General features: G+C 34.3%; 1 protein-coding gene across 1 annotated transcript; it reads left to right on the top strand.

Moving 5' to 3' along the window:
* The first annotated feature begins 488 nt into the window (after positions 1-488).
* On the top strand, positions 489-19,559 carry LOC117914167 (alanine--tRNA ligase-like). Its single transcript, XM_034829396.1, has 23 exons — positions 489-781; positions 1,281-1,519; positions 2,102-2,242; positions 4,091-4,237; positions 4,520-4,672; positions 5,008-5,137; positions 6,705-6,801; positions 6,989-7,109; positions 8,896-8,955; positions 10,233-10,283; positions 10,360-10,455; positions 10,760-10,861; positions 11,475-11,597; positions 13,800-13,943; positions 14,045-14,116; positions 14,248-14,323; positions 14,505-14,647; positions 14,761-14,869; positions 14,953-15,140; positions 17,470-17,559; positions 17,750-17,932; positions 18,048-18,227; positions 19,092-19,559. The coding sequence occupies exons 1-23, from the start codon at positions 490-492 to the stop codon at positions 19,161-19,163; spliced, it is 3,009 nt and encodes a 1,002-aa protein (XP_034685287.1). The 5' UTR covers position 489; the 3' UTR covers positions 19,164-19,559.
* Positions 19,560-19,581: the final 22 nt, after the last annotated feature.

Here is a 19,581-nt window from a genome sequence, read left to right as displayed (position 1 = left end):
TTACTAATATAATTTTTTTTAATATTTTTTATAATAAAATTAAATATGATAATTTTTTAAATATTTTTTTCTTTAATTAGTATTTTTGGAAAAAATTGAATATTTGCATATTACTTATTAACACTCAAATTTGACAATACACGTTAAGTCCCAATTTAGAACTAGAATGTAATAAAAAGAATTTTCATTTTTTTTTCTTAAAATATTTTAAAAAATATAAAAATAGAATATAAAATTAAAAAACATATTCCAAACTATATGAAACATAATTTTCTTATTTTAATTTGTTTATATACTTGTAGAAAGCTTAAGTGAACAAATCCGCGAAAATTTGAGTTAAATTCTATAATTAATTCATTTGTTAAACAAAAAACATATTATATTAAAAACTTAAAAAAAGTATATTAAAAAAAAGAAAAAAAAAGGACGTTATTCAAGGAAGTGAAAAGGAAGTACAAGGGCAAAATATAATATAAGCGTGGATCGTGGATGAGGAGGGCTTTGTGTGGAGGTTTTGCGGGACGCTCCTCTACTGCTTCTGTGGCGGCTGCTTTCGTCCACTCGCCTCCGCTTCCTCCGCCGATTAGGGTTTCGTTTTTCACTTATTCTTCTGAAGCAGCAGTCATTGGCATGGCGCAGAAGGCGGTGTCGGAAGTGGAGTGGCCGGCGAACAAAGTCAGGGACACGTTTATCAATTTCTTTGAGTCCAAAAACCACGTCGATTGGAAATCTAGCCCTGTTGTTCCCGTCAATGATCCCACTCTTCTCTTTGCCAATGCTGGTTCGGTTCATTTCATTGTTTTCATATTACTTTCCGTTTGTTTGCCGCGAAAATGCCTTAAAGAAAATTGTTTGTTGCACTTTTTCTCTCCTGTGTCTGAATTATCGTTTTGGGTTCGCGGAAAGGACGAAATTTTGATCCCAATTAAGCTGATTCATGTATTATTAAGCTTCGTTTTATTTATTTATTGTTCATTTTCGCTTGAAGGAAGCACGGGGTTTATTTCATTTTATATATTTATTTTAAAATATTCACTCATTTTATATTCCCATTTTCATCAAGATAGAAAATTAGATAGGGCATTTGCACAAAATTACGTTTTTATTTTTATTTTTATTTTTTTTAATTTTGCGCACAAGACCGAAAATTCATCCTAAAGCTGTTTTCTTTGCCGCAAATCGTACGAATCTTTCTCATAATAGCAGCACTTCCTCATTTTTAGTACGAATTATGGTTTGCATCATTGTTTTATGATAAAATTGCCTGTTGTGGTTTACAGGTATGAACCAGTTTAAGCCAATCTTTTTAGGGACTGCTGATCCAAACACTGCCTTGAGTAAACTAACTCGTGCTTGCAACACCCAAAAGTGTATCCGAGCTGGTGGGAAACACAATGATCTTGATGACGTGGGAAAAGATACTTACCACCACACATTCTTTGAGATGCTTGGTAATTGGTCATTTGGGGATTACTTCAAAAAGGAAGCTATTGAATGGGCTTGGGAGCTTCTCACCAAGGCAAGTCAATGCTTATTATACTTAGCATTGCATTGCATTTTGATAGTTAATTTTCATAGTTTTCTTTCTATTTCTTGTAAACAAGATGCAGTATGAAATCAGGCATTACACAAATGGTTCCACAAAATGTTGAAATCATTTATTGAGAATGATAACCCAGTATAAAAATAATATTTACAGATTAAAATATTATTGTATCTAACTCAATACATGTTCATCAACTAAGCCTTACTCATTTATATTTATTTATTTATTCATTCATATTTATCTGCCTGCTCCACCTATGGAGATATTTTATAAGTTTTATGTCAGCATATTATTATCATAAATTACCATGTGAACAAACTTTGTAAAGGGAAGAAAATCTGGTTAACAAGTCCTCTGTCCATGCTGAATGAAACAACTAAGAGATGATGTCTGAGCATAGACCCAAGCAAGAGACAAATGCTTATCAAATTTTACTGGATGTAAATATTTGGAGTCCATTTGTAGTTTCTTTGAAATGTGTAAATCCTTGTATTTGGCATGGTTTTTTCCTTCATTTTCTTTTTGTTTATTTTGTGGTTGCTTATTGGCCTACAGGTGTATAAACTACCTACTGATCGTATTTATGCCACTTATTTTGGTGGTGATGAGAAATCTGGTCTATCTCCTGATACTGAAGCTAGGGATATGTGGCTCAAGTTTTTGCCACCTGGACATGTATTGCCCTTTGGTTGTAAAGTATGTTTTCCTTCAATTTCTATCTCTTATGTCTGTTGAATATTAGCTTCCCACAACTTTAAATGAATTGTTCTATGAGTGTGCCATAGGGTTTTTGTTATATCAGCATTCACTACTGAAGGCGACTATTGCTTTATATGGATGTTTCTGGTTTGACCACTTAAAGACAAGAAAAAGTTAATACGAGTTATTTGGGTCTTGAACATGCCTCGATCATTTTTTCCTTTCACTTTTTCTAAAATAAGAAACGATATAGTTGATGTTTAATAGAGATGGAAAAAATTTAATCAAAGGAGATCTCCATTGAGAAGGAACAAGAGAAAAAAAAGAAAAAAAGAAAGCAAGGATAAGGATAAAGAGAAAAAAAGGATTATTTCATGTTTTTGTGACTTTCAACTTTGAGTATTTTTTGTGTGCTTGTAGGAACATTAGGACGTTTTAACACAAACTCCACCTAACCTCCTCCCACCTAAGTTTTCCTATACTGGTTTTTCATTTGTTCTCAATAACAGTTTTAAATGGTATGTGAAATTAAAAAAATAATCTTAGAAAGAATTTAATTCAAGGTATATGGGGTTTGTTTGGTAATGTCTTCAAAAATAGTTCTCAAAATATATATATTTTTTTTTATAAATGAAGACAACTTGAATTGAAAAGATGTCAAAACAGGGGGCGCACTCTATGTATACAGGTAGTATACAAAGAGAGCCGAAACAAGGCTGCAAAAAGAAAGAAAAAACCTAGAGAGGTAAAAAGTTAGTTAACATGCCAATCACCCAAAAAATTCAGAAAAAATGGAGAGTCTAAATCCAAAAACTGCTGAAGCCACTCTAGAAGAGACCTAAAAAAGAGGTTCCTTAAGCAGGGATTTGACATCTCTTCCTCTTGGAACGTTCTTCAGTTTCACTCTTTGCAAATACACCAAAAAAGACAAATAGGTGCCAATCTCCAAACCGCTCTCCTCTTCTTCCCTAGCCCCTTAACTTCCCATTTTAGAAGCAAATTTCTCATTGAGGCCGGGAACACCCACAACAAACTAAAAGCAGATAGCAACAAAGTCCATAGCTCCCTTGTTTTACCACAATGAATCAGAATGTGGTCCGCCGATTCCTCATTGTCTTTACAAAGGCTGCACCTGTTGACCATGGATCAACCCCTCTTCATTAACATGTTTACTGTTAAATTTTTTTCCCCAAACTGCTTCCCATGCACAAAAACGAGTTCTAAGAGGGGGCATACAAACCCCAAATCTCTTTGGCTGGAAATAAAAGGCTATAGACAGTTCTCAATAGTTCTCAAAATATAGTTTTTGAGAACCGTTCTTAAAAACAGTTCTCAAATGTTTTCTAGAACAAAATTCAGTTTGGGAACTCAAATGTGAAAAATAATTTCCTTTGCTTATACTCCATAAAGGCACTTACACTTTTCAGTTGTTGCTTAAAAAATGCTATAAAAAACAATTGAAAACACCTCAATTATTCTAAAAAACATTCAGTTGTTGCTTAGAAAATGCTACAAAAAACAATTGAAAACACCTCAATTATTCTAAAAATCAATATGTTTGTAGAATAATTTATGAAAACACCGTTTTCAGTCAAAAGTTTGCCAAAAATATTTTTTAATATAGAAAACAGTTTTATTTTCGAGAACGGTTACAAAATGGACCCTTGGTGTTTGTCATATATATATATAAACACATATATTATTGAGTTAACTAACATTTTACTTCTTGTGTTCTCCCATGTATTGGATTCACTCTTTTCTAGTGCCTTAAATATAATTTTCTTACCTATGAAAGCAGAATTAATCTTTTATATCTCATTGTATTTTTTGTTTTTTTGATCCTAGGACAACTTCTGGGAGATGGGTGATACTGGTCCTTGTGGGCCTTGCACTGAAATACATTTTGATAGAATTGGTAATCGTGATGCTGCATCATTGGTTAACAATGATGACCCTACGTGTATTGAGATATGGAACCTCGTGTTTATACAGGTATAACTTTGCAAGTCATTTTTTGCGTTCTCCATTGATGAATTCTTATCCTTTATACGAGGTGTCAAAGACATCAAGTTCACAAGATGTGAAATGTTTAACTATGGGCAAGCATATGAGTCTGGCATGTGTGCTTTTCAGATGTAATGACACACATTTAAAGGCTAGAATAGTCTTGTTGTAATAATATAGAGTATTGTTTTTTTTTTTTTTCTGATGTATTATGCATTTATGATACTTATTAATCGATTTGACAAATTGTTCACATTTGGATTATCACAGTTCAACAGGGAAAGCGATGGTTCTCTTAAATCTCTGCCTGCTAAACATGTTGACACTGGAATGGGCTTTGAAAGATTGACTTCTATTCTTCAGGGCAAGATGAGCAATTATGATACTGATGTGTTCTTACCCATCTTTGATGCTATTCAACAGGTCGGATGATGATGCTAAAGGAATTTTATTATATTTCTCAATGTAACTGCATGATTATTTTCATTAATTCCTAATCTGAACCTTAATGCCTGTCATCCATGGTGGAATCATTTTACTGATATGGTTATTGTGTTAGCATCTGTCTTTTAAGATTATTATTATTTTTTGATAGGCAAATAATACTGGCTTATCAGATTATCTGATGTGGAGTCTTTTCAAAATTTATCCATTTGTGCATGGAGTTAGTTATACTGACCGTGATTTGGTGGATGCACAGTGAATATTTATTATGCAAATACTATGTAGATTTACATTTCTTTTCGATTTGTTTGTAGGCGACTGGTGCTCGACCATATTCAGGGAAAGTTGGATCAGATGATGCAGACAAAGTTGACATGGCATACAGGGTTGTTGCTGATCACATAAGAACACTTTCTTTTGCTATTGCTGATGGTTCTTGTCCAGGTAGACTATTAGGAAGTCAGACATCACTAGCTCATTATTGTTGCTTCTTTATTTTGTACTTGTCTAGTTTGGGTCAATGGCATTGTTTCCCTAGTTCTAATAAAGTAGAGACTTTCTCGAATCAACATATTTTTCCATAGTAATGGTGGTTCTCTAACAATTATCAATTTTTATTGTTACTGTCTAGTTATTGGGTATCATAGGGTTAGTGTAATGAGTACGTCTCATTACTGTAGTATTAGTAAGGGAAGTTTATGCCTTTAAAGTTGTTATGTAAGGTACAATATACATATGAGATTGGAGTTGTATGATGACTGGGAATTGTTACCACTAGGTCTAATAAATGGGTCCTGAGAAATTGCAATCAATTTATCCAGATTGCCAGTTATTTTTATTGAGGGTGTAATGCTTCTATTTTATTTTTCTGGCTATATTGATCAGAAAACTGCCCTTTGGCTCTGTTTTGATCTCTATGGTTCTCTTGTTTTCCTTTTTTATATTTCTTTTAAGAAATAAATTTTTCTGCTACTATTTATTTATTTATTTTTTCTCTCTTTGGATAGTTCTTTAGCCTTTTATTTATAGTTATTGATTTGGTCATTGGAAGCTTGCTAAAACAGTAAGACATCATAGTTGTTAGCAATTCTGTTGTGGTACAATTTAGGAATTATTATTGGCTTGCTTAGAAGCTAGGCACTCAGGCATTTTATGGATATTGGTCATTTTTTTTTCTCTCCTCTGTAAACATATAACTATGAAGTTAATCCTCTTTAACTGATACTCTCTTCTAGTTGTCGCTGGCTAGAGATTGTTATTGAGACTTGAGAGCTTTAATCTTAATTGATGGAGATTTTAATAAAAATTCCCTTTGCTCTTTAGAGTATCTTTTGACACTGTTGGGCTGTGGAAGCTTGCTAACTTGTGAAACAATAAACAGAGAACATTCAACTTAGCTCACCAAAGCTTTAATTCTGACTACTTGGGGTTAGATACATGGCTTCTTTTTCACATTTCATCTTTATCTATGAAGAATTATTCAGAAGTTTGGGATTTTGTATTTAAACTGTAGGAATATCATTGGTTTGGTTAAAGATATCTTTTCTTTCTTGTCTTTCTAGAAGAGAAGAAAGTATATGGGGGTGGGGTAGTGTTATGATTGGCAATTTTTTGTTTTCACTCTCTTTGTCTATCTTCTTGTTGTTGTACTTTGAAAGTCTGAAGTTTAGTTATATAATTTTACTGCAACCAATGAATGGAAGGGATTCTATGTTATGATTTTTTTCTCTGATGGCAAAGTTTAAAAAGATCTTGTGGAAATATATTTAATGTCTTGGATGGATATTGATTCTTTATTTTATCCTGTACTTGAAATAATATTTGCCGATTATTTTCTCATAATAAACTTGTGCTTTAATTCCTTGTTTTTTTTTTTTTTTGGGATGAGTGGTGGTGGGAGGAAGTAGATGCTGGGGATTGTGTATGAAGATCTAATTCTCCTTGTTTTGTTTATTATCTCAGTGTATCTTTTTTCAAAGCAGTATTCATGACTACCTTACTTACTCTGTAGGCAATGAGGGTCGTGAATACGTTCTGAGGCGTATTCTCCGTAGAGCTGTTCGTTATGGAAGTGAAGTTCTGAAAGCACAAGAAGGATTCTTCAATAGGTAGGAATGACAATGGTGCTTAGGTTTCTTTTAATTTTCCCCAGTGTAGGCATTTATTGAAGTTTCTCTTGTATCTTTTTCCCTAATTTTTCACATAAAGGACCACTTGAAACTTTGTTTACATTTTTTGTTACTAATTCATAACTCTATATACTGATCATTTTTGTTAATGGTTTTTTGAAACTAGCCTCGTAAACATTGTTGTAAAGGTGATGGGTGATGTTTTCCCTGAACTGAAACAACGTGAAGTGCACATCAGGGAAATAATTGCTGAAGAGGAAGCAAGTTTTGGCAAGACATTACTTAAGGTATGCGTGCGTATATGTATACAATTATTGCTAAGTTTCTTTACCTTGTGCTTGATGTTTTGGTCTGAAATTCTAAAATTTGTGGACTTCACTGAATTGTTTTTATGGGTTCACAGTTTAGCATTGCTAGAAATATTGAAAATTTTGAAAATGGGAAACTTTAATATATTTCTGAATGGGTAGAACTTTGAAGTTGTGGTGACATTTTTTTGTCCTTTAGGTCAAATCTACAATGACATGTTGTGGAACTCCCTAGAAATGGATTTAAAAAACTTTACAAGTTCTAGGGCTCCATGTTTTTTTTCCTATAAAAGAAAAGTGAGCATGAATAATTTCAGAAACTTTCTCACTGCTAGGCATATATTCTAAACTTTAAAATAATTTCAAATTCGTATTCTTTCATTGTCTGATGTTGCTAGAATGCTAACGGGAATGATTTTGTGTCTTGTTGAAACCATTATTTTTGAAATCATGTTGTTAGTTTAATACAAAGAGGGCTTTTATTATCTTCTTTTAATTTTAATTTATCTTTTTGGTTGTGTTGTTGGATTTTGTCCTTCCTTCTGTTGCCTATTGTAGTTAGTGCACTGCTTGCATATTCCACATAAAGAGTTGATCTTAAAGGCTTGTTTGGGATAGCATTTACTTTTGTGCAGTAGAGGTGGAAGTAGAAGTAGATATTGTTGTCAGTTTGCATTTTATGTTTGGGAATTGTATTTTAAAAATACTTTTATTCAAAAGAAGGACAATTTTCACATTTTTAAACATTTTAATCAAATAAAATATTTCTCCCTGCTTCATGTTTGAGGAAAACCATGGGTCTTCCTGATTTTCCAAATTGTGAATAAATCATGTTTGAATGTACATGGCCATTGTTGAAAGTTCTATCCAAATACTCTCTCAAAAGCTGCATTTGACCTTCAAACCCTGCTTTTAACATCTTAGAAGCTCTCCCAAGTTGGGTTTAATGTTGTTGGACAAGTAGATGGGTAGAGGGATGCCCATTATGGAAGATATTCCCTTTCATGGGTTTTGAAGTATTCACTTTTTGTGTGTGCGTTGGGGAGAGATGGAGAGGGACATTGAACCTATTAAATTGGGAGGTCTTTCAGGGATGAGACAAAGAGAGGAACACCCTTTGTTTACAAGTATTTTTAGTAGGTGTTGTAGTTGTCAAATTTCATCAAGGGTAGGTGAATTAATACACACACACATAACATGCCTGGTTCCAAGAACAGTATTTCACTATTACAAATATATCCATGTAACTAATAAGCAGATAAAGGATGTATTTTTGGGGACTTATAGTGAGCATGCAGATTTTCTCTTTTTTAAATGAGTAAGCCTGTCGAATTCAAAATATAACAATAGGCCTGTTGCACTCATGCCCCATGCCCCATGCCTGTCTTCATATTATGTTGTATTTGACATGCATACTTCACACTTTTTGACATGTGCATGGAACAGAGGAACAACCCCTTATGGAAAGTAAGATGCTAGACTGGTATCCTATTTTATCTCTAGGCAAGCTGGTTTATTAGTGAACCCATATAATATAATTGCAGTGAACATAATGCATCCATGCCTTTTTAGGGTTCTTATGGCAATCTGGATAATGTAATACTGATGATTGATTTATCTTCAGGGAATTGAGAATAAGGGGTGGTTGTTGGTTTTTATGTACTCCCGCCTTCTTTCTTTTTGTTTGCGTTGTATACTTCGTGTATACTTTTAATTTTTAATAAAATCTGCATTTACCTATCAATAAAAAATAAAAAAATTTCAGGGAATCGAGAAATTTAAGAAGGCTGCTCAGGAAGTTCAGGGGAAGATATTGAATGGACAGGCAAGTAAATTTCTAATTTAGAATTTCTTTATTTTTAGTGATTATACGATAAAGTTATCATGCTTCATGCATTCATTTTCCATGACATGTCATAAGTTTCATATCAAGCAGAAACTTTAGACTTTTCTGTGTGAAGCGTTTTTCACAGTTAAGAATTAATTTTCATTAAATACATTGTATTTTAATTCTTTAATAAATGTTTTGTAATGACTTGCTATTTTCTTTCCTTTTCCTCAGTTTCTTACAGATATTTAGGTGTTGTTTAAATGATTTTTCTCCTCCATGATGCACACCAATATTAGACGCAATTTTGTTTCATTCTTAAAGTTGCTGAGGAATTTTATACTATACCAGTATTTACTAATTTTATCCATGATTCACAAAAATGTTGTAACCATGTGAACTAATTCAATTCAATGGTTCTAAAGTGGCATGTGTGGTTATAAATTGTAGTAATTCATTAATGGAATCTGAGATGGAAAAAAACTGTTGAACTTTTCTATACGAGAACAATGGAGCATTGACTGTCTCAATTTCCTTGGCTCAGAGGATCCTGTAAATGTATATTTGAATGAGTGTAAGGGTGCCAATAAGTATGGATTCTTACATTTATGAATTAACAAGTATAAATGTGCCTATCAGTATGGTTGGTAAATGAATGAATATAAAGTTTCCTGTCAGTATGGTTTATAAATGAATGAGTATAAAGGTTCCTGCCTGTATCGTTTCTTATATATATAAATTTATAATATATTTGTATGGATAGTTTAAGGAAATCTTCCTGTGGGTAGGGGGTGCATTCTGGCCTTCTGGGAGTGTGGAGGTTGTCCATTTTGTGGAGTTCTCTATTTTATATTTCTTGTTCCTCACAGTACATCAGTTTTTTTTTTTTTTTTTTTTGATGGGTTACATCTGATAAATATCATGTTTTTTAGTTAATGGCAGTAGGCAGTGTGAGTTTTCCTTTCCGATGAATGGAAAGCATAGGATTTTATCTATTTTATTAATTTTCATTTAGCATGTCCTCTGAAATAGATCTGTAAAAAGAGACTAAAAGGTACAAGAAAACTTTGTACTTCTATGAGTTCTGGCATTTGACTCCCAAGATTTTTTACACCTGATTTTGCTACTCAAAGAGTGATATTTTTTAATGCCGTTCCAAGATGTAGAAGATGGAAACAAACTTGTGTCTTTGATGATTATTAAAGTTATGGAATATTTTTAGTAACTGAACCTATCTTTCCTTCTGAGTGTCTGACTGTTGGTGTTGGTTGCAGGATGCATTTGTATTGTGGGACACATATGGCTTTCCTTTGGACCTGACTCAGGTGGAAGGCTTGCTTTATTATTAAATTTCAGATATTCTTCTATGTGTCTTCAAATACTAATTATATTTGCTACCAGTTGATGGCAGAGGAAAGAGGCTTAATAGTTGATGTTCAGGGTTTCAATGCTGCCCTGGATGAGGCAAGGGAAAGATCAAGAAGCGCTCAGAATAAGGTGTTTGATCATTTGCTTTGCCATCTTTTATCTTAATCAATCATTACAAGTGTCATTGGCCTGTATACCTAGAGGGCACTAGTTTGGTGTTTCCTCTTCCTGTTTAACATTATTCTCTTTATCCATCAAAAAAAAATTACAAGTGTCATTGGCAACTATCCTTACTTAACTATGAAGATAATGTCTAAAAAGTAGTTAAGTTTACAAATATTTCTGTAGCAGAAGCTTCATTGGTGCATGAAAGGGAATTAACATAAATAAAGTTTTATACCATTGATCGCTTTTTGTACTAAATTTTTGGCAGCAAGCTGGTGGCACTATTGTCATGGATGCTGATGCTACCTCAGCTTTGCACAAGCGGGGAGTTGCTCCAACAGATGATTCCTTCAAGTTCACATGGTTCCAGGTAAACTTGTTTGCAGAATTATTTTTTTCTTTTTCTAATATGAGCTGGTAGGATTAGTCTTAGATATTGTTGACCTTGGATCATTATTTGATTTGTTAAAGAATATTACCAGCTACTACTAAGAAATGTCTACTTGAAATTTCCAGTTAGTTAGTTACTATGCATTAGAGGAATGGATTCAAAATTGCTGATTATCTTGAGTCTCTCCACATCATTGTGTTTTTAGAATGACTCTGTTTCTGCATGTAGCATCTATTAAAAAGTATCCAGTGACCTAGATGTCAATTCTTGTGTCTCCTTGAAGGAGGTGTTTCTCCTTGAAACTTCTACATATGGGACAGGTACCGGGATCCTCATATGACTTCAGTTCTATTTGAAACTCTGACAACACAAATCTCCTTTCTACTTACATGAACACTTGAGGGATTCTGCTTTAACAATAACTGTAATATAAAGTTGGGATTATGTCGATAATCAAATTTTGGATTCTAAGTCAACAGAAGGAAACTACTGTTTGCATCATTTATTTATTTTTTTAAACAAAATCACATTTACTTGTAAATTAGATGACTATTTCTCACTGATGGTTTTCTCTCTCTATTTACTATTTCAGGATCATGGAAGTGTAATCAAAGCTATTTACTCCGGATCTGAGTTCTTGGAAAGTGCTTCTGCTGGGAATGAAGTTGGAATTGTTCTAGAAACAACAAGTTTTTATGCTGAACAAGGTGGTCAGGTATTGTGCACCTACCACTCCATACAATGGTTGTTCTACTTATTTTGGTCGACACTTAAAACTTTTATGAATTGGATTTTATTATTGAGGCATGTTTCAGTATAAAAGATGAGAGTCGTGGGAGATTCATAGATTATTGTGTGTATATTGAATTAGAAAAATGGCTTGGGTTATAGCAAGTTGCAGAAAGTGCTTTCTCAGTGCCACACATTTTGGTGTGGTACCTGGCGATGCGGAAGTCGGTACAATACATATTAATAGAAATTCAAGTTGGTGTGGTACCATATATCTGCTGCTATGAATATAATGTAATAGCCAGTTATCTTTCTTTAACTTCCTCTTCAAAGAAGTAATGTGTGAAAAGTTTATAGTCACTGTTATCTCTAAAGACAGATTGCCTTGCAATTGTTTACAAAGTTTGTATGGATACATAGAACTGTCAAAGTCTTGCCTTGAGGCCTGGCTCAAGTTGTAAAGGTTGGGGGGTTTGTGGGAGGTTTTAGGTGGTTCAAGTCCCAATGTGGACAAAAATTTACATATCCCCCTCCCCCCCCCCCCCAAAAAAAAAAAAAAAAGAACTGTTAAAGTCTGAAAGTTTGTAATGGTAAATATAAACACTCAAGCATGATTTCAAGTGGACGATTACCTGTTTGATTGCAGAATTCCAAGTATGGGGACTTATTATCTTAGGATTATCCTAACTATTCTGTCATTGTTTGCTTTTGTATGGCCTAAAATTTTGAAGGGGGTTTTATTAAAAAAGGGATGAGACTGGATATGTGGAGGGGGTTGGAAGAATTGAGAACAGTGTATTCTAAATCTTGATGTTTGTGGACAGATTACAATGTAATTAGTTAAGGTGTGAAAGTTTTTGTATTTTCTTCATCATGTGCAACTTCTTGATCTTTGTGGAGTGCATTGAGCTGGTGGATTTGCCATTTTATGAAAGTATACAAGTTTAATATGTTAGTAATGCAAAGAGCATGATGCATCAAACATGCTACAATCTCACAAGGAAACCACAATTGTATTGGGATGCAAGAATAGAGGTTCCTCCCCTCAAAAGGAAAAAGGGGAAATGAAACAATGAGTTCAACCTTCCGAGAGTATGGCTTTTTTTTTTTTCTTTTTTCTTTATTTATTTATTTTATTTTTGTCGAGACTCTCTCCCCTTCAACACACCCCCCAGCACAACATGCACACACAAACACTCATACACATGCAGGCATAAGATTTTCAAGTAAAAAATAAAAAAAGGTCAGCAAATAATTGTTTATACTGGCTTGATCATGGATTTTATTGGTTTATTTATTTATGGGAAGAAACAAGTGTTTCATTGCATTGAAGATAGTATATACAAAGAAGGTCAGTTCCTTGTACTATTAGCTCTATTTAAAAGCCTCTTTTTATTTTTTAGGTAACTCTTATATGTATAAATTGTAGTAAGTATACAAATAAAAAAGATATTCTGGGGCTATTTGGGAACGTTTTCGAAAATAGTTCTTTGATGTTTTCAAGAATAGAAGTCTGTTTGGGAACTTGGAATGTTTTCAATCTGTTTTATGTGTTTCGAAATATTTCTTAAAAATAATTTTCATTTATTGTGTTGTATTTTCGATCATTCTGCATGTTTGTACAATTATTTTCTAAAACAGCCCTCAACAAACAATTGAAAATAATTAATATATGTTTTGAAGACACCATGTGATCAAAACAAGTTTTTTAAAACATGTTCCCTGTTAAAGAATTACCAAACATGTTTTCAAGAGTGGAAAACAGTTCCCACACAGGCTCTTCATTTTTTTTTATCAGATACAAACCAATTCATTGATATGAATTTGTGGTAATGTAACAGAGATTTCATGTGCATGCTATAAATATAAAAGCTGGTCTGTGGAGAGAGTTGAATATTGTATTTGAATTTATGTTAATGTCTACTTGTAGTTTGCTAGCTTATTTTTTTTCTTCCAGAAATCAATGGTTTACCATTCATGGATAAAAGGTGGTGAGACTGTAAGACTGGTGAAACCTTGAGGATTTAGTAATAAACCTACTACATCTTTTCTCATGTTTGTTTTACTTCTTTGTCAATTTGGCTGGTCCTCTGCAGCTCCCCACTTTGTATTAACTTCACATTGTTGCATGTATACATCTTGACATGTTGAACATATCAACATATCTTACATAGTTCTTCTGGTATAGATTTTTGATACCGGGTCACTTGAGGGAACCTCCGGGTCATTTCAAGTTTGTAATGTTCAAATTTATGGTGGCTTCATTCTTCATATTGGTTCCTTCACTGAAGCATCTGGCAGATTCTCTGTAGGTGATAAAGTAATATGTAAGGTAAAGACTGCATTTTATCAACTGCTTTTATTATTTATTTACTTTTCCTGTTTGCTTCCTTTTTTTGGTAACTTTTTTTATTGCTCTGATTACTTGAGCAGGTTGACTATGACAGGCGTAAAGTCATTGCTCCTAACCATACCTGTACACATATGTTGAACTTTGCTCTTAGGGTATGCCCAACATTCCTTGTTTATGAACTCCGATAATTTTATTTTCGTATTATTATTATTATTATTATTATTATTTTTTGTAAATCAGTTTCTGTGTTTATTTCTCTAAATACCCTTTAATAAGAGTGCAGGAAGTACTTGGCAATCATGTTGATCAGAAGGGATCCATTGTTCTTCCTGAGAAGTTACGATTTGATTTTTCTCATGGTATCATTTATTGTTAATTAGTTTAGTTTTTGTACACAGTTAATTTTGGATGCAATTCTGTTCTTGAAAATTAAAATTTAATTTCTCTTGTGGTGTGTTTTATTCTTGAAAAAAGCTTACTTTTGATTAGTTTATTTGTGTGTATGCAATCCATTCTGAATGTGGTGGGAATTTTGGACAGGCAAGCCCGTTCATCCTGATCATTTAAGAAAGATTGAGTCAATTGTGAATGAGCAAATCGATGCTGAGTTAGATGTATTTTCAAAGGATGCAAGCCTTGCTGATGCCAAGAGTATAAATGGCTTACGAGCTGTTTTTGGAGAAGTAAGCTGGAATTCTTTTATGATTATCTTCTAATGTTTGTTTTTTACAATACCATTTCCTGAAGTTTTATTTGATTTTACAGTTCTTAAATATGTTTTCCATCTTTAATGTAGGTTTATCCAGACCCAGTTAGGGTTGTGTCAATTGGTCAAAAAGTGGAGGATCTCTTGGCTGATCCAGGAAATGAAAAATGGTTATCAATTTCTGCAGAACTTTGTGGAGGTTAAAGATTTCTTGCAAATCTATGTTTCTTCTTGAGCCTTTCCATCATTTTGTGTCGATGTTGATTTTATGGACATACTCAGGTACCCATATATCAAATACCCGAGAGGCTAAGGCATTTGCTCTTTTATCTGAGGAAGGAATCGCCAAGGGAATCCGAAGGATTACTGCTGTTACAACTGATGTTGCTTTTAAGGCAATAGAGTTGGCACGCTCGCTTGAACAGGAAGTGGATGATGCATCTAAGACGGAAGGGATCTCGTTGGAAAAGGTTGGTACTGATTTTACAATTATATGAACCATATCTCTGGTAAATAGAAATAAAAGTTGTGTTATATTTCCTTGGATGATGGTTATAAATCATAATCAGTCACATTTTGTTGAAAACTTCATCAATATGTTGTGTTTTGTGTTTTTTGACATTGTGGCCCCACTTTGTATAATCATCATCTTTGATAGACAAAAAAGGATTTTATGAACAGGCTCCTAACAAGAGGCTTGCAACCTAGTATTTAGAAGTATGCAAGTATCACCCAATGGACAAATTAAAGGGAAAAAAACCTCCCCACTAGCTTTAGGCTAATGCCAATAGGTGTAAGTATTCTAAAAGAAAAAGTCCTCTGCTTTCGAAGGGACTAACCACCCATACAACCAGAGAGTTGATGTGATAAAATTTTCAGATGCAACTCAAATATGATGCTTCCCTCTTATCTTAATGTGTGAACCTTTATTGCTAACTAGTCAAAACCTTTATTACCAACTAGTCAAAGTATTTTTTACTGTTAAAGGCAACATCCAGGAAACCCCAAAGGCGGAAGATGATGATGACCATATGCTATTGAAGATTCTACTATGGATGAGTAAGCGACTGGCTGGTCCCTCATACCATCTGCACATGTAGCTCCCATTAACTAAAATTCTACCCTTCTCATAAGTTAGTTTATAGTAAAAAATTTCGGCTAAGCCGCTTCCCAAGTAATAAGACCAATCTGGGATGGAGCAAGAGGCCCTTGTGTCATCTTGGATGGAAAAGAAATGCTGCATTTGGACTTATAGCAGTGGAATAGGATTAGATAGTGAAGCAACCATCCTTTGGTATATTTGAACCTAATTTCTCCTCCCTACCTATAGTGGCCACCACATATTGAATACAACCCAGAAATGTATTCATTGTTTCAACTCTCAGTCAATTATTTTCTGATGAACCTATAATTTTATTGACCACTTCAGTCTGCTGCAATGGTAACAATTCCAAAAATCTACTATGATGAGGGATCTCATTAAACCAAGTATCAGTGGAAAATTTTGTTCAAAGCCTGTAGCCCACTAATTTAAGAGTAAAAGTGAGAAAGGCATCTCACCCTTTTCTAATTGCTTTGCAAAATTCTTCGCCCTTAACCCCCTACCCCCCTCCCTCTGATTACCGCTGAGCTCTATCCTCCATACCAAATTGCCGCATAATGACAATCTATCTCTATCAATGTGAAACCTTCAAAACTACTTTCCCAAGCATCGAATTGTTCTTTAACTCATAGTAGCGTATCTTCACCAGTGCCTTCACTACTAATCTCTCTCTGCGTGTATGTGTGTGTGTCCACTTTTGTAAGGAATGACTGTTATTTAACTTGTAGTAACCTCCATCTCTGTCTCCACCTTCCTCAGGAATGACTTTTTTTTAAACTTATAGTAACCTACTTTCACCAGTGCTTTCACTATTTCTAACCTCCACCCTCTCCCTCTCTCTTTCCCTCTCCTTCCCTCTCTCTCTCTCTCTCTCTCCACACACACACACACACACAAAAAGCAGACATCATATAAACTTGTTTAGGCATTTTGGAGGCTGTGCTTATGGCTTAATTTGTTTTATCTAAACATTCCTTTTGCTTATTTTTGTGACTAAGTGGGTAGTGCTTTTGTAACATGCATTACTCTGAGCAATATTTCTGTTTCAAATAATTGGTGCTTGTGCTATCTTATGAAAGTTTCTGAATAGAGATGGCAGTCAAGTCAATTTGTGGAACACACATATATCTTGGTGTCTCACTGTCTCTTCTTTCTGAATAAATAGTAAGAAGGATTCAACAAAATTCTGGCACAATCTGTGCAAAAAAGTATTAGTTAGACCACCATTTTACCTCAAATAACTACAAAGAAAACATGAGTTCATCTTCCCCACCCCACTTGGTTTGATCTATTTTTTTATTTCCCTATGAATCATATGTTTATAAGACAGTTTTCACAATTCCAATCAACCGGCCCCAGAAAAAAAAAAAAAAAAAAGCCAAAAGAAATGTTAAGTCCACTTCCTTCACTTAAGGGGATTATTTCCATAGTGTGCTGTGAGCATGTTGATTATTTTAATTTCCCAAGATGGTTCCTAGAAACTAGCTTTCCTATACCAATCAGTCTCTTAAGTTTTTGTCTCCAGGAAATTGGCATTCACTAAATTTAGTGGTCTTTTTGCCTATCAAAAAATAAATGATTGAATAAATAAATAAATAAATAAATTTAGTGTTCTCTTTACTATTTTCTATGTTATAAAGACAACCATGTATTCTCTGCTTTTGTAGTCAATTGATTTTCTCTTTTCATCGTTACAGAAAGTTGCTTCTTTAAGAAGTCGTGTTGACTCTGCGCCTATTCCAGCAGCCAGGAAAGCTGATCTCAGGGCCAAGATTTCCCTACTTCAGGTATTATACTAGTTTTGGCAAGAAAATGCACCATTTCCCATTTATTAATATCCATTTTCTTCTTTATGGTCGCTGGCTTTGCAGCCACTGTTGTGGCCCTTATAATCACCATTTGTTTTTTCCTTTCCCTTAGTATGTCTGTTTGTGGTTGTAGTTGTCCTAGATTTTTCTAAATTGCATTACTTGGCAGGATCAAGTCAGGAAGGCACAAAAGAAGATCGCTGAAGAAAATATACAGAAAGCTGTCAAGGCTGCAACTGATATGGCCCAGCTTGCTGCTTCAGATGGAAAAACGTTCTGCATCTCTCATGTGGATGTTGGTTTAGATACAACTGCAGTGCGTGAAGCAGTCCTAAAAGTCATAGAGCAAAAGGTTGTTAGGAGCTTCTGGCCTTTCAGATTATCTAATTTAATGCTACAGTGTTACAAAATGTGTCAATAGTCATTTTTTGCATAAAGTCACACACTGTATGTTGATGGATGGACAGGGAATATCGGTGATGATTTTCAGTACAGATGAAACCACAAACAAGGCGGTAGTGTATGCTGGAGTGCCACAGAAGGGAGATAAAGCAAAGCAGTTAGAGGTGTCAGAATGGTTGACAGCAGCTTTAGGGCCTCTAAAAGGGCGATGTGGTAAAGGAAAAGGCGGTCTTGCTCAAGGCCAGGTTAGCAGTTTCCACATGTTTTCCATCCCAATTCCTATGACTCAACTATGGGGGAAATTGTTGAGTCTGGGTATTCAGGCCCTTCACTAAATCAGAATTTATTTACTCATGTCTTACTGATAGAAGTTAGTAACTTTGGAACCGAACATAGATGAGTCCTACCAAATTTGTCCACAGTATGGTATTAGGTTACAAAAATGAATTTTGGACCCACTACCCACTACCCCTTCCCCTACCTGCATTAGAAATTATTCTACCCCTCAAAACTTTCGGTTGAAAATCATTTAGTACTCAACTCAAAAAGCCTTAATTTCTGCTATTGGGTTTGGCTACATGAAGTCCTTTTGCTAGCTCTACCAAAAGCAATATCCCCCATTTATTTTTGGCAATTATGCCTTCCCTTCCTGCCTCAACCCAGTTACTTTTTTGCCTTGATTATGTTCTTTTGGTACATTGAATCCTATCGTCCTCATGACACACCTCCATTGCTCTTGTTACAAGCAGGCAAGTCATCTTAACAACAAGTTTCCTTATCCTAATCTTTAGTGGATGCCACCTCCAGCTTCTTGTGAATATATTCATTTCCTGTTCCATATTTTCTTGTTTTATCACTCACCCATGTAAATATTTGCTCGATGTGGACTTTTTGCATACAACTTGTTTAGTCAGCCCATGTTCTGATCCATGAATTAGCAATACTTCACCTACCCACAAAAGTAGTGTTACTCTCTGTGAAAGGAAAGGAACCATGCTTTTCCTGGTCCAACTCTCAAATTCAAGTTGCTTCCATTTTTCATATTTGAGTATGCCTTTGTACCCTCTGGTAACTTATATTATGGAATTTCCCTTCTTTTTTTTTTTCAGGGTACAGATTCATCGCATGTGAAGGAGGCCATGGATGTGGCAGAAAATTTTGCATCAATGAAATTGAGATGATGGTTCATGGTTCACAACTAACATTCTTGTTGATTCAGATGATCAAGATACATTGAAACACAAAAGGAAAATAGTGGACTAAAATGGAATCATTATATTGATGCTTCCACAACATTTTCTAAAGAAATGAGTGCAGATGAATACTTTATGGTATTATTGTTTATTATTATCACTTTCTTGGCTTCAAATGGCATAACAATTAGAAAGCATTTGTCTCAAGAAAATGAAAACCCTAAGGAATGTGTCAGTATGACAATGAGTGCACTCTTTCCCTTGCTTTTTATCATTTGGGTTGTTGCATGGTAAGTAGTCAATGGTTAGTGGGATGTTGTTGTTTGTTTCCAGTTTTTTCCTAGGAAATGAATTCAAGCCAAACAGTGATTATGGAACATCATACATCTCTCGTCCGCATGAAGCT

This window comes from Vitis riparia, chromosome 1 (assembly GCF_004353265.1).
Source record: "Vitis riparia cultivar Riparia Gloire de Montpellier isolate 1030 chromosome 1, EGFV_Vit.rip_1.0, whole genome shotgun sequence".
Lineage (NCBI taxonomy): Eukaryota > Viridiplantae > Streptophyta > Magnoliopsida > Vitales > Vitaceae > Vitis > Vitis riparia.
This window is presented reverse-complemented; position numbering and strand designations above follow the sequence as displayed.